General features: G+C 41.2%; 1 protein-coding gene across 1 annotated transcript in view; it reads right to left on the bottom strand.

Moving 5' to 3' along the window:
- Nucleotides 1-15217, bottom strand: part of URB1 (URB1 ribosome biogenesis factor) — a 703763-nt gene that overhangs the window by 222244 nt on the left and 466302 nt on the right. Inside the window, exons 27-28 of the mRNA XM_078658408.1 lie at nucleotides 1727-1837; nucleotides 1583-1646 (exon numbers count right to left, since the gene is read on the bottom strand). Of these exons, the coding sequence (XP_078514534.1) occupies nucleotides 1583-1646; nucleotides 1727-1837 (175 nt within the window). The remainder of the gene's footprint in view (nucleotides 1-1582; nucleotides 1647-1726; nucleotides 1838-15217) is intronic.

The following is a 15217-nucleotide window of genomic DNA, read 5'->3' as shown; positions in this document are numbered from 1 at the left end:
TTCACCTCGAAAATTACATGTAATATCAGATAAAGACAAAGTGTAATGTAATGTAAGGTGAATTTGTAGAGAACTGCTTGTCACTCGTAAGACTATCCAGGCGCTGAGTGTTAAGAAATGTTCTACAATTCTACAGTCCCACACTTCTCAAAGTATAAATGTATTAACTCCATACACAGGTTTGCATAGCCAATGGATATAGGAACGTCCGCTGTTAGGTTTTCAGGCCCTCTTTGGAACATATGGACTTTTCGGCTATTGTGGAGTATTAAACTGGCTTGTTCTCAGCTCCTTTTCTAGCCATTGAATTTTAATGTCTATTATAACTGAATCTGTTATAACATCACCGGTCAAATAATTTTTTTAATGGATTTTAGTCACTCCGAGGCTCTTTATTTCTTTGTAAGACACATGCCTGCTGCTAGGTTTTCAGGTTCATATTGGAACATTTGCCCTTCCTGGCTATTTCAACTACTGTGGAGCATTTAACTGGCCTGTTGCCAGTCCCAGGTTCCATATGGAGCTCTAAAAGCAACACTTATAACATCTTCTTCAATGGCATTTATTAGGTAATTTTACTCTTCTTGAGCATGATTGTGATAACACTTTATTTATTAATCTTTCTTGTTAATCAAAGACTCTTGCACATATATTGTAATCATTTTAATTAAATACACAATAAAAGGAGATTGACTGAGTGAGCAAAGGATATATGAATGTCAGATCTGCATCCATGCCAAGTATATTTTAGCTCATTAGCCATGCATTAAGTGGCTAGTTCTATAAAGTTGGTGAATAAGGTACGAAGGAAATTAAAATAAAAATTAATATACATGTTTTATAATAACATTAATGGAGACTGTTTTAAAAAATGTCAGTGAGGGTTCATGTAATAAGCTTAAAACAATAAAAATCTGAAAATGTGTGCGTCTGTGTATGTCAATGTAAAACATCTATGAATATTTAATTAGTAGAAATTAGCCTAAAAAATTTGAAAACCCCTCCCATCAAGCCTATTATGAATATTTTTCGAAAAGTGCACAGGAATGGTAATTTGCACTTGTCAAACCAATAAACTCTCAATTTGCTTGTGGAAATAATGTCCCATGAATATTAAGTCACGCTGCACATACCGAAAAAACATATACTTTTCACACAATCATAAAATCTAGGTGTTGTAACAGCATATTTCTTTGTGCCTGCCTCTTTTTTTGGAGTAATGCTAATACACAAATTGAAGATCATGTGAAAAAAGAAAGAGTTGCGGGCAAATTTAAAGCCTTTGAAGACGATTCATGGGTTAGACAGCCTCATTGGTTGGTGATGAAAAATAATCTATGGTGGACCATATATAAATAAGGCTGTGCTAAAGATTTCAGGTTTCATATTCATGGGTTCTTCGATAGGTTATACATTTGTAAGCTGACAAATCAAGTTCCCTGTTCCATACGGCTTACAAGATGCACTGCAAGCTAAAAGCCAATGCAGGAAAACATGTGTAGAAAATAAAAAGTGTGACTATAGAAGTTAAGGTTTTCTCTTAGGACACAAGTAAGGGCAGAAAAACAGACTGATAACTTACCTAAAATCTGTGAGGCTTATCTTATTATTTTCATACACACGAAGAAGTAGTAATATTTTTTGATCTAAAACAATAGATGAAGAATACATTTAGAGTGAGAATGTAAAGATGGAAACAAAATATCTCAAGGAATTTTATTATTACCTGTGACACTCATTGTTGCACCATATGCCCCCAAAAGCACAGCAAAGTGATTGATGTGACATACCGAGGGGCACTTTCCAACTATTGATGATAACACATCCACTAATGCCTCTGAAATAAAAAAGCACATTTTAGAGGAGGTTAAAGACGATAATTCACATAAAAACGAATTTCTAGAAAATAAATACAAGCAGGTATGTTTTCAAGTGTTTTTTTAGGTTATGTTGACCATGGACTGAGAAGATTAAGAGATTTGTTTTCAGTAATGATGGCTCTGATAATATACTGTATATGCTTCACAGACTAAATCATCTAAGAAAATCCACAATTTGCAGGAGACGACTCCCACAATACTTTGAGGCAACGGAAATACTGCTTGGTAGTGGCAAATCAGGCAATATTTACTGTGGTGGAAACTGGTCCTTATTGCTTTACACACCTATCACTGAAAAATCTTAAGAGGACATATTTTAACTGTTAGAGCCAAACATGCTCCAACGAAGAACGTGCTCTCAACATTTTTAAAACCTGTCTGGATAGCCTAATGGCTTGCCAGGGTCATACATGCTGGAATGAGTACAGCAACTGTACATTCGGAAAAATCTTTGAAAGCATAATGGCATCGCCATTAGATCATCACGGATGGCTCACGGAAATTCTAGTGTGCTCATAGGCATATTCTGGGTGAATTAACTTTGCCTCCCTTAGTATGCTTCATACAATGTGCAGGAATTATGACCAAATAATTCCCCAATCCACATCTTTTACCATACAACAAAGAACGTCAAAGCACGCAGACAAAAATACCCCATGCACTAACATCAGGGATGACACTATCAAAACTTATGCAAATAGAACAGAAGCAGTTGAATTCCATGCATTTCTGATAATGCTTTGTCAATGTTTCTGAGGAACCCTCAGGAAGGCACAGATCTGCAAGGGTGATGACATTTGGATATATACATTATGCCAACCTAATCTGTTTGGCTTTGCTCTGATAGTTCTAGCTCAGTTGACACTAATGTGGGAGGCCATCTAGGAGATAGTGGAGCCAACCAACCATATATTATGGTTGTTGGTTCTGGGAACCATGGCACTCGTGTAGACTCAGCAAAAGGAGGAAAGTAGGTTACTAGATATGTGGTATTTCTATTGAGCAAACCTAGCCAAAAGGGAGTCGATCGCTATAGATGGTCGGAGACCAGAATACACATTACAGAATAATAGGAGAGGTAACCGGTTTTAGAACTATTAACACATTGTGGTGTAGTGTCCTTGAAGAGGTGTATTCAACTTGATCCTAAACTGGAGCAGCATTGGGGTGGTACCAATGGATACAGGTATGTTGCTCCAGATCATTGGTGCATAGATGAAAAAGGTATGCTGCCTTCTTTTTTTCTTTTTTATACTTCCTATTTGGCAGGCTGATGGTGTCCTGGCTATGTCACAAAACCAACAGAAATCATGAGCTAGTATGCAAGATAAGCAGGGGTATGGTCCCAATGGCTTTGTAAATGAGGAAGCTTGTTCTGAAGAAGATGCGGGCTGACAAGGGTAGTCAATGGAGCTCCATTAGAAACGGGGTGATGTAATCATACTTCTTCAGACCCTAAGGGCCTGTACTTGCCTCAAACATGTAGATCTAAACTCTACCACCTGTGTCAGTCCAATCAAGCAGATGTTAAAAAACAGACTGTGTGTGCTGGATCTGCACTCGTTTCACAGTTGCTTCTAGAGGCTGCAGCTCCAGCTGAGACTATTGCTACCATGAAGGAGAAATATCCAACATGTCCCCTTGCTACCAACGGGCAAAACTAGAGACTTAAGATAGTGTTGTGGGCCTCTGTGACATTTCATTAGGCTTCAGTTTTCAAGTGATGAAATATTAATGACAAACTTGAATATCTAAGTAACTACTTGGGAACGTTTAGCAACTAGTGCACTAACGTACTGCTGCACTTTTCGCATTATATGATGAACAGTGATAAACAGTTTATCAGTGCATTCTTACAGAGTGAACTACATTCAAAAGGTATCAGCACACTGTAGAGTAGAACACAATGCATAGCATTGTTACACATAACCAAAGTAAGCAACAATGTAACTGGAACAATTATGTACATCTAAGCACCAAAACCACATTATGACACACTTGGAGTGAGATGAAACAGGACATGAGAACAAAAAGTGGGAAAGAAACTGGATTGAGAAGTAGAGAAGGAGAAGTGAGAGAATGATTAGCTAAAAAGATAGTACAGCGAACAGCAAAATAAAAAAGAGAACAACAAAAGATAAAGCGCCCAACCACTACTTCAAATGTAATTTGAACAAGAACATTTTCATTTTTTTTTCAATTTGGCTTAGTGTTTCTGAACATCTCAAATCAACCAGGAGAGAGTTCTATAATGGTGGTGCTGTGCTTGAAAATTATAGCTTTGTCGCTTTTTGGAATCTGCATTTCTTAGTTTCTAAGGTTAGGTTTTGGAGACTTCTCAGGTTTCGTCTTTCCCCTCACAACTTGTGGGCAGCATAAAGGTAGCTGGGTTGTTGGAATTTTAGTTTTAATCCTGGCTTCCAATGGTAGGTAATGTACTCGCCAAGCCCTGAATAAATGTGGTCAATTTTTTGTACCGGATCTCAACCAGGCTTCCTAATAAAGAACAGCTTTAATGGGACTGAGGTACCCATGAGAAGAGCATTTCCATAGTAAATTCCGAAGACTTCTAAAACCTGGGCCATGAGGCAGAAATCAATTGGAAGAAGAGAAGACTGTATTTTCTTAAGTGAGTGCAACACAAGTTTGATTGCAACCTTTACATCTGAATAGACAGACGGGTGAGAATCTTCCCAAAGCCCTAGAGGCTTGGTACAAAAAAGGGTGTGAAGCCCATAGTGTGAAGTTCCAATAGCCATTCCATTTGGTAGTCGAATTTTGAGGGTAATGGAGTGAAATAAACTCTGTTTTATGAGAATTAAGCTTTAGAAAATGTACTGCTCTGGAGCATTGTTAAGCAGTTTTTCAGTGTGTGACTGTGTTTGGCGGATGAGATCTTCAAATACATTTGTGTCATCTGTACACTGGTGGATTTCTACACCTTCTCTTTCCATCAAAACATGAAACAATTCCATTTATAGGTTGAACAGTATAGGAGTCAATACCGAACCTTGAGGGAAACCACAGGCTACTTGTGTCACCTTTGAGGTAACACTGCCCAATAACACCAGATGGTGGTGACTGGTAAGGAACGATGAGAATCAGCTCAACAGTTCAATGTCTATACCTATGTGGATCTCAATCAGCCTATCATAGTCACTGTGCTAAAGGGTTTGGAGAAATCTAACGCCATCATCTAGAATGCCATCCAAAATCTTTAATGTGGCTGACTACTGCATCCACTGTGGATCCCCGATTAATGACTTGTTAGGAGGTTATTAACCTTAAAGTGATTGAGAAGCTGAGTGGGTACCTTGTTCTGTAAAACTTTACCCAGCCTGGGCAAATTGGTAACAGGACAATAGTTGGCCATACAATTGTGATCATCCTGAGGCTTTTTCAGGGAAGGAGTTAGCAGTCCAATTTTATCAGCATAGAACAATACACCTTTCTTTACGGACATATTGATTAAGTTGCACAATGCGTAAATAAATAGCTTAAAATGACTTATGATGATGACAAAAGGAATAGTGTTTGGTAGAAAGTTGCTTATAATCCTTTCAACACAGTTTCCAGTTATAGGAGTGGAGCTAGTTCAGGGTTATGCATCTCTTGCAACTAATGAGCACGTCGGAGGTAAGGAGTCAGCCATCGGGTGATTTGTTTCTTTGCATCATAATTGTGAAAAGTAAAAAAATTCATTGCATTTGATTTTATTGTTGTTGATAGGTGGATCCCATAGGGGTGGCCAAATAGAGCTTCACCAGACTGGAAAGTTCATTGGGTGGTTTATGGTGCTGTGGATCATAAGACTGGATGAAACTGGCCCTAGTGGACATCAACTTCTGTTTGTAAAGCTTCCTAAACGATTTCAAGATTGAGAGTTTTTTTTAAGAGGTCTTTATTGTTTTCAACAACCTTTCCAGTTTCCTGAGTTGTCTTCTATATTAAACAGTTTGTTGGAGAACCATGGGTTCCTTTTATTGCACTAACAGTGAACTAAAGACTTTGGTGCACTAGCGGTGAACAACTGATGTCCTTAAAATAATACAAACGTGAACTCCTGATCACCAGAAAATGTGGTATTTTCTATGTAATATGAGTGAAAAAGTTACTTACCCTTGTTAAAGCTCTATTTAGTGAATACTATATATAGCTGCAGATTCCTTAACTTTTTTTACATCCCTGGTGCTAGACTGGAATAGGGAATTTAGCAGTAGCTCTCCTGCGACAATAAGTGATAACAGTTCACTCATACAGAGTGACATAACTGAAGCACTACAAATCCACTTGGTGCCATGTCAGAACCCCGTTCACGGGGCCATGGAACAAGCAGAATCTACTGAGCCCAAATGTCGAGGCCTTCATCTGGCAGTCCCTCCTTTAGTGTCCCACCTGGTGTCACTTACAGCAAGTCACCACCTTGGACTTGAGAAATCCTACCTATCCTCCCTTCTCACGAGGCTCACCCTTCCCATTTCACCTGGGTCTTCCTCGTGTCCCGTGGAAATTACGATGGTGCTTACCCTCTAGTTTGGAAGAAGTCTGTTCAACATTCTTCTCTCCTTTTGACCTAAAACTGTGCTGTTTCTGGCCCAATTAAGCCCTGTTATCTAACATTGCACAATTCTCTGTATTCTTCTCTGTTCCTCTGTGGGGTTCAGCACTCCTTCTTGAGTTACTGAGTCACCATCCACGGTTTAAGGCACTGAGAATCATTGTCCGCCATCTCTCTCACCCACTCATTACAATTATGAAATACACACTGAATCCAGGTCTCAAATGGAACACCATCAATGATCCTGAATTCCTTGTATTTGTGGAAGCCAAACCTTCTAATCAGAGCTTCCTTCATTTGCTCATAGACAAACTGATCTGCCACACGCATCCTTTCAATGGCGGCTGTGCCTTCCAATAGCATAGTCCCCATTGAGGAAGCTGTCTTAGACACTTAACTCAAGGCCGGCACCTTAGAAGGGACGTCAAAGCTCACAAATAATTCCAAGATATCCTGTCCTTCCACATACGTGTGTACAGGTCTCTTAGACTCTTGGCCTCAATCTGGCCTGAAGTGGAGTCAATTCTCCTAAATAGAGCGGTCACTACTGCAATCATAAGATTCTCCCTATCAAAGGTATCTTCTCCCTCCAGTTCTCTTTCCCTTTCTTTTTCCTTTTACTACAGCACACTTATCTTCATTTTTTCTCAATTTCTCTTCCCTGGACAAATCCTCCTATCTCTCCCACCTCTCTCTTGTTCCTGCGGAGCTAGCCTAGACTCAACCCCACCAAGGGATTTTCACCTGAAATTGATGAGTGGTACCCAAGTGAAAGGTGGTGTGCACACCTGTGAAACCCTAGAAACTAATGCTGGAGGGGGAGTGTACCAGGGAAACTTTGGAAAGTACATCAGAGGACACACCAGGAACGAGAGCCTGATTCCACAGTGCTTTCCTCCTGTGTTCCTAACATGGTGACTTTCCCGGAGTCTCCTGCAACCTCTTCCTTTTCACCCAGTCTCTCATACTGGTCCCTAATGAAATCAACAAGGACCTCTCTGGAAACTCCCCACCCTCTGTCCCTACATAGATCCTTGATATGATCTATGACATGGTGTAAGGTCTATTCTCAAGCCTTTGTTCCCCACTGTTTACGCATGCAGACTGTGGGAACAAATACTGGACTTACTGTTTTACTGAAGTAAATTGGAAATGGCGAAGGCAGCACTTGCACCTTGAACTCCTACTGGCTGGGTGCCACACTGCCTGCAGCCAATTTTTTTAACCCCTTTCAGAGGCCTAAATGGCAAACAGGAGCTACTTGGCCCAACCGTGGTGATGAGGCTTTGATCGCCAGTCCTGGTCACGAAAGGCAGACGTTTTGACGAGTTTCTTTATGTCGATGTACCACAGCTGACTGCTCGACAGTGGACAATTTGGATGATCCAAGCTTCCCACTTTACAATTCATTTCCCGGCACAGATGTAGTTTAGTTTTTCACTTTCAAGTTGGCGTTGTGGGGTGTATCTCCTTTGAAGTGCCTACTCCTCTGTCCTGTCCTTTGCCTAGGAAGCAATATGACACAGCAGAAGCGTCTCCAACCAAGATAGTGTCACAACACAGGCCATGGGAGTTAAGCGTGGATCACACCTTAATGTCAAACTAACTAATACATGCATTCCAAAAGCTTAGAAAGCTCCAGAGCCCTAGCCTTTATGATTCCCTTATCAGCCCCATCTCCTTCCTGAGATGCGCCCATACCTCTGACTTTTTTAGAATCAACGAGGTGCAAGTCAAAGGAGAGTTAAGCACACAGCAGCGGAATTGTACATGAGTGAGCCAGAAGGCCCCACTATGGTGACACAGGTAAAAAGGCCTGTTCACACTACTGATCATTACTTAAAACACTGTATGCTGCCACCATAAAGCCACATGATACTGAACTACTGGTAAAGGTATTAGCCTTTTACCACTGCGAGGGTAACGCTTTGGATACTGTTCCCAGTTTAACAAGACTCCAATCTGTGAGACAGGTGTAGGGCATTGCGAATATACATCATCTGAGTTCGCCCATGACCAAAAATCTGCACCAGTGATCCATATATCATTGCAGCTGGGGCACTAAGGGAGTAGTGCACAACTGTAACCATGCAAGGTACTTTTCCATTCCAACACACCAGAACCAGGTTGTTAGGGTAAAAACAGTTAAAGGATGGCTGGACACAGCACTATCAGCTCAAAGACAACGGGCTGAACTGATCGCTAACAAAAACAGAGTTTTATGGCAGCTATGTAGAGGTTCAAATGGATCCCTCATCTGGAGTGTCAGAACCAGGTTCAGGTTACATTGAGGCAAAAAAGGAGGGAAAGGCGGAAACGTGGACAATCCCTTAAGAATTCTCAAAACTACAGGGGCCTTGATCACAGCAGGATAATCTGGAGAGAAAATGACTGAAGATCAGGCTTCAACATAGCCTTCAACCGAGTCCATTGTACAACACTGCTGGCTTAACAAAAGAGTAAACCACATAAAAGGTGTGCCCTCAAAGGATCTCAACTCATTAGAACACCAAGCAAAAAAACAAACAAAGGTGGAGCCTCTGAAGGTTGGGGTGGTGAACCTGCCTCTCTGACTGGCAGAGTAGGTCCACTCTGATAGGTAGCTGTAGTTGGCAACAGAAATAGACTCTCATGAGGTCTGCGTACCACACCCTCCTTGGCCAGCCTGGGGCTATCAGGAATCAAGGATATGGGGGTAAATGCATAGTGAAGGGTATACATTTTCATCAACAGAAACATCACCAAAGACTTCCAGTAACAGACACTGGAGGGCACAGAACTGAGGGCAGAGTGCATTCTCGTTCGGGGTGTAATGATTCACAGGGCTAAGATTTACAGTAGCACCGCTTGATATAGATGCCACCTTACGATGTCTACTCTTGAGTTTGGAGATCCTGTCAGATGGATGGCAATCAGCCACATTCCATGCACTCTTGCTGAGCGCCTCTGCACTTGCTAGCAGAGAGGACAGCCTCATTACTTTTTTATATATAATCAACTGCAAAGGTTGGGCAGTAAAGCCTTCAGTGTCAGGCGACTTGCACTCTGTTCGAGCAAATGGACATCCATTATGATGTCTGAAAGAATGCACTTGTGTTGCAATCACTGAAGATGGAGGAACAACTGCAAAGGCCTCACCAGCATGTGTGGGTGGCAAGGAGGATGCAGGAAGACAGGTAGACCTAGTACGTGAAGAACCATCAGGAATTGAGCTTGAGCTCCTCCCAAAACACTGGGATCATATCCTGAATGTCCTGGATCCTCTGAAGAGGTAGAAAAGCCAGTAAAGATGTATGCAGAACTGTCCCCTATGAACAGGATGTTTTGAGCATAAGATAATCTTGTGTGAGAATGTTGTGCTTGCAGGGCAAACATTGAGAAATGTGCCTTTAAATTATAGAATGAAATTAAAAACCATTCTGCATGATTTATGCAAATAAGATATTGTTGAACCTATAGAGAGATCAGACTGATTGGGTTTCAGTGAAATCATGCCCGGAGACAATGTATGGACATAAGAGTTTTTAATAAGGCCATTTGAGCGGATGCGTTCCCATTACCCAATCTGCAGGAATTAGTATCAACCACTGGAGAGGATTTAGTATTTAGGACAATTGATTTCGCTGATGTGTACCACCAAATTCTTTTTTTTTTTTTATTTCAAATCGTTTTTATTGAAGTAAGAAAACAAAAGCAAAAGACATTACATTAAATCTTCCATCAAAAGTGAATTGATACAGATGTTGTCAGACCAATACAGAAACTACAAATAATAAAAATAAAGAGAAGAAACACTCTTGCTTGTCACATGGTTATTGATTAAGTTGTTAAACTCTTGACATGTGGATGTAATGGGAATAGCTCTAACATACAGACTAGGTACACACCCATATATCTAAGGTACTATTACAAGGTCGTATTGCTTCAAGGCGGCTCAAAATGGAGGGATGAATTGTCTAGTGACTTCCATAGCTTCTTATTGGATGGACACCACGTGGAGGACTGTAACGCCTGATTCGTGGCACCTCTTAGGAAAGACAGCCATTCCTGCCAAATCTTGAAATTTACTTCCTTAGCACATTTCCACTTGCATAAAACAACCTTACATGCCAATGTCAGCATTAAATCCAAAAGCTGGCGATCATGCTCATCTGCTAATCGCGGTTCCAGCCCCCCTAGAATGACATATACAAATTCCTTCATTGGCTTTATCTTAAATACATGCTGAATGCATACAAATATTTTCTCCCAGTATTCTCTCAGTAGGGGGCAGTTGAATAGCATGTGAGGGAGATCACCAGTCCCTGATTGGCAATTCCAGCACTCCGGAGAGTCACGTAATTTACATTTAAATAGCTTTTCCGGAGTCCAGAAGGACCTATTTATGAGCATATACTTTGTCTGGAAAAGGATGGGTGATACTTTGTGGGCAAGTGCTGACTTATGAATCAATTCCCAATCCAACTCTATTCCTGTGGAGTTAGGCTCCGCTTCCCATTTCGCTTCCACAATTCTGTGAGATTTGCTAGGCATCGGTAGCAACAGTTTATACACCTTGGAAACGAAGTGACCTGTGTGCATAATGCGTGGGAGATGAGTTGTCAGCCACGGAGTGTAGGGTTTGAAGTTACGGCTGGTTAGTGTCGCCTTGACTTTTAGAAAGTTATAGAAGTCTATCGGGGACAGGTCAAACTTCGTCTGTAAGCTTGAGAACGGGATTGGGTCCCTATTGTCATACAAATCTCCTACGAGATTAATACCTTTCCCGGACCATGACTCCCAGAAGAGTTCCACGCCCGCGTGTTTAAGGTAGGGGTTTCTCCATAATGACATACATGATGATTTAGAAAATGTCAATGTGGTTTTATGCGTTTGGTCAAGTCTGAGTAGGGCCCTTCTGGTATTTAACATTATATATCTGGAGTGAGGCAGGTGGGACAGATCCATGGTGAGTAAAGACTCAAGAGGGGCATTGCCCACTATTGACCTCTCAATGTCAATCCACACAGGAGTGTAAGTTGGTGATTTTATTAACCATTGAGCACCTTGCTTACAAAGAAAGGCTGTCTGGTAATTCCTGAACGATGGCAGACCCAGGCCACCTTTATCTTTCGCCAGTTGTAGTTTCTTTAGAGATATCCTGGCTTTCTTGCCTCGCCACAGGAAGTTACCAAACAGCTGGTCTATTTTCAAGACAAAATTATTAGAGAACGTCATGGGGAGCATACTGGCCAGGTAGTTAACTAAGGGTGTCGACATCATTTTGAGAGTTTCTGCCCTGCCCCACCACGAGAGAAATTTTGGGGACCAACTTTCTAGAAGAGTAGATATTTTTTTCAAAGTCGATTCTTCATTTATTTTTAGAGTGGAGACTAAATCCTTATCAAAGTCCAACCCCAGGTACTTAAAGCATTTGGGCTGCCATGTAAGACCAGAATCCCCCAGGATCCCTTTATCCCCTATATTGTTCAGCAGTTTGACCTCCGTCTTGTCTTTATTGAGCTTGTAGCCCGATACCTTCGAAAAATCTCCAATGTCCGACATGAGTGCAGACACTGCCTCATCCGCCCTTTCAGATAGGACGAGCACATCATCTGCATATGCTGTCAACTTGACCGTGCAGTCTCCAAACGGTATACCTGCAATTTTAGGATCTTTCCTTATATGGTGTAAGAACGGTTCGATTGCCAATAAAAATAACGATGGTGATAGAGGGCACCCCTGTCTCGTACCTTGTTTTAAGCAAAAGGAGGACGAAAACGAACCACCCGCCCTGACTCGTGCCGAGGGGCAGCAATAAAGGGACATCACTAGCCGTGTAAATGTTTCCCCCAAGTTAAACTTATTGAGGACTGCTTCGAGAAAGGCCCAATCAACCTTATCGAAGGCTTTTTCGGCATCTAACGTTATTGCCACTGTAGGGGTTTCTAAAAGTTTAGCTTTCTCAGCACATGCGCCAAAATCCGTGTGTTATCACTGGACAACCTATGCTTTAGAAAGCCCGCTTGAGATGGATGGACTAGTTGTGGGAGCACCTTTTGTAGACGTGCAGAAAGTATCATTGCTAAGATCTTACAGTCAATATTAATTAGCGAAATTGGCCTGTAGTTTTTTGGGAGCGATGGGTCTTTCCCATCCTTAGGGAGTACTGCTATTGTTGCCTCCGCCAGAGTGCCCTTTACTTCACCAGAGCCATTTATTTCTTGGAATAGGTTTAGCAAGGGCCCCGTTAACATAGTTGAGAATGTTTTATAGAATTTTGCTGTAAAGCCATCCGGGCCTGGTGCCTTCCCTGATTTCAATTTTTTAATCGCACTTTCCACTTCTTCAGCATTGATTGGGCCATTTAGACCAATCTGATCTTCAGCAGTCAACCTTGGAAGATCACACTCATCCAAATAATTCATAATTTTATCTTCCTCCACCTTTGTTTTTTTTGCATACAGATCCTCATAGAACACCCTAAACACCTCAGCTATCTTGTCTGGCTCAGAATGTGAGTTCCCTGAGGCGTCCTTAAGGATGTTAATACAGTTCTTTTGTACTTTAAATTTCAAATATGAAGCGAGACTCTTCCCCGCTTTATTGGATTCACAAATCTTAAACCTCCTACCTTTGTCTAGCCAAATTCCGGCCCTTTCACTTATTAACTTATTGTATTCATATTTTTTATTTGCCAGAGCATAAAGAGTCATATTGTCTCTTAACCTTAGATGTTTACTTTCAAGATCTCCAATTTCACTTTCAAGGGATTCTAATTTCGCGTTATAATTTTTATTCATGGCAGACCTAATCTTGATACATACTCCCCGTATTGTACTTTTCATAGCATCCCACCTAATAAGATCAGATGTGTCTCCTTCTTTATTAATTTGCAGGTAAGAGACAATGGCAGCTTGTACAGTAGATCTGTGTTGAGCATCGCTTAATATCTCGTCATTCAGGCGCCAAGACGTCTGGCGAGGAGATGATTTGGCATTTGCAATGGACAGGGAAATACAAGAATGATCCGACATCACACGAGGTTCTATGGTGGTAGACTCTATTCTGGGTACCCCGTTCTGTGTTATGAGAATGTAGTCAATCCTGGAGTATGAGTCATGCGGTGTAGAATAAAAAGTATACTCCCTCCCTGTAGGGTTCTGGAGCCTCCAAGCATCCACTAAATGAAAGCGTTCACACAGATTATTAAAGGCTCTATGAGATCTGTTTGGTTTGAAAGGGCAGTGGGAGTCCCTATCTAGCGTTGCGTCTTTTGGAAGATTAAAGTCACCACCCACTATGTGAACAGCGTTATCTGGGATATTTTCCATGTGTTTATTTAAATCTTCCCAAAACTTGAGGTCACTGGTGTTAGGAGCATATACGCTCGTGACATAAAACTCCGTATTACCCTTGCTTAGTTTGGCCGTAACCCACCTCCCGTCTAAGCTAGCCTCATGAGATAAAACCTCCACCTTTGATTTCTTTGCGACAAGAATCAACACCCCATTCTTTTTTTGTACCGATTCTGCACCAACAACCTCACTGTAAAACTTATTCCTCAGGTGGTAAAACAGCTTAGCTTCCAGCTTAGTTTCTGTAGCAATACAATATCACCTTTCAACCTACGCACATAATCTAAGATTTTTTGTCTTTTGATCGGCTGGTTCAAACCTTTAACATTGAGTGACAATATCTTCATTTTGTCCATATTACATACTCCCATCGGAGTATTCACAGCGTTATGCTTGAACAGTTAAAGAATGCTTCATCTGGAGAAAGACATGCATCTCACTTGACCAACTACCAACTGTTAATCTTCCATCTCCCCGAGACTTCAAAATGACATATGAGTGAACATAAAGGCTATAACCCACACCACCATCAAGTGCCAGCGCAATAGTGAAAATGCAAGCAAGAAGAAAAAGAAGAAGAAGAATCAAACATAAAAGACATGTAACACATACCCGAACCCCCAATCCCCTCAACCCTCCCCACCCCACCTGTATTCAGTAGGCATGGCGATTGGAGAGAGAGTACGGTGTAGCCTCCCCGTGCCAAAACATATCCATATTATTGGAGCATACAAGACTATTACCATTTACTGTAAAACTCGTGAGTTGTTTTAACTATCACAACTATAATAAACCATGTATCTAGTAACCATGCACGTATGAAGGAATTCAAAGACTGCAAGATAAGAGATAAACGAAACAAGGCATTACCTTCATTTGAATGAATAACAGAACCCACAGCAGTATCAGCTGATAAAGGTATAGAGCTACGTAGTGAGCCATGCGAAAGCGCATTAGACGTATCAAACGAAATAGCTCAAGGTAGAAGAATATAAATATGTAGATATGGAAACATCAGTCAAAGCTTTAAACCTGGGCCCTAACCTGTGCCCTCAAAGTAAATAGAAAAATGTTAACAGTATGGAGACATATATGGAGACATGAACTCCGAATCAAAAGCCTTAAGCTTTGGCCTTAATCCTTGCTTTCAAAAGTACTATATTCGTGTGACACAATAGCTGAACATATTCCTTTGTTCTGCTTAACAACCAGGAATAGAAAACCATTGGAAAATGAGTCTACCAGGATGCCCTTCATTTATAACCTGAGGCTGAAGCCTGGTCAGCGGAGCTTTCAGGATTATTCGTCTCCATGTCCAAGTCTTCAGGGCCATCCAGCATACGTTTCAATTTTAGTGGATCTGAAAAAATGTGTGGAGAGCCCTGAATAATCACTCGATACCTTGCCGGACCAATGAATCCATATTGGAAGCCCCTTTTCTT

The sequence above is a fragment of the Lissotriton helveticus genome, chromosome 8, assembly GCF_964261635.1.
Source record: "Lissotriton helveticus chromosome 8, aLisHel1.1, whole genome shotgun sequence".
Classification (NCBI taxonomy): Eukaryota; Metazoa; Chordata; class Amphibia; order Caudata; family Salamandridae; genus Lissotriton; species Lissotriton helveticus.
This window is presented reverse-complemented; position numbering and strand designations above follow the sequence as displayed.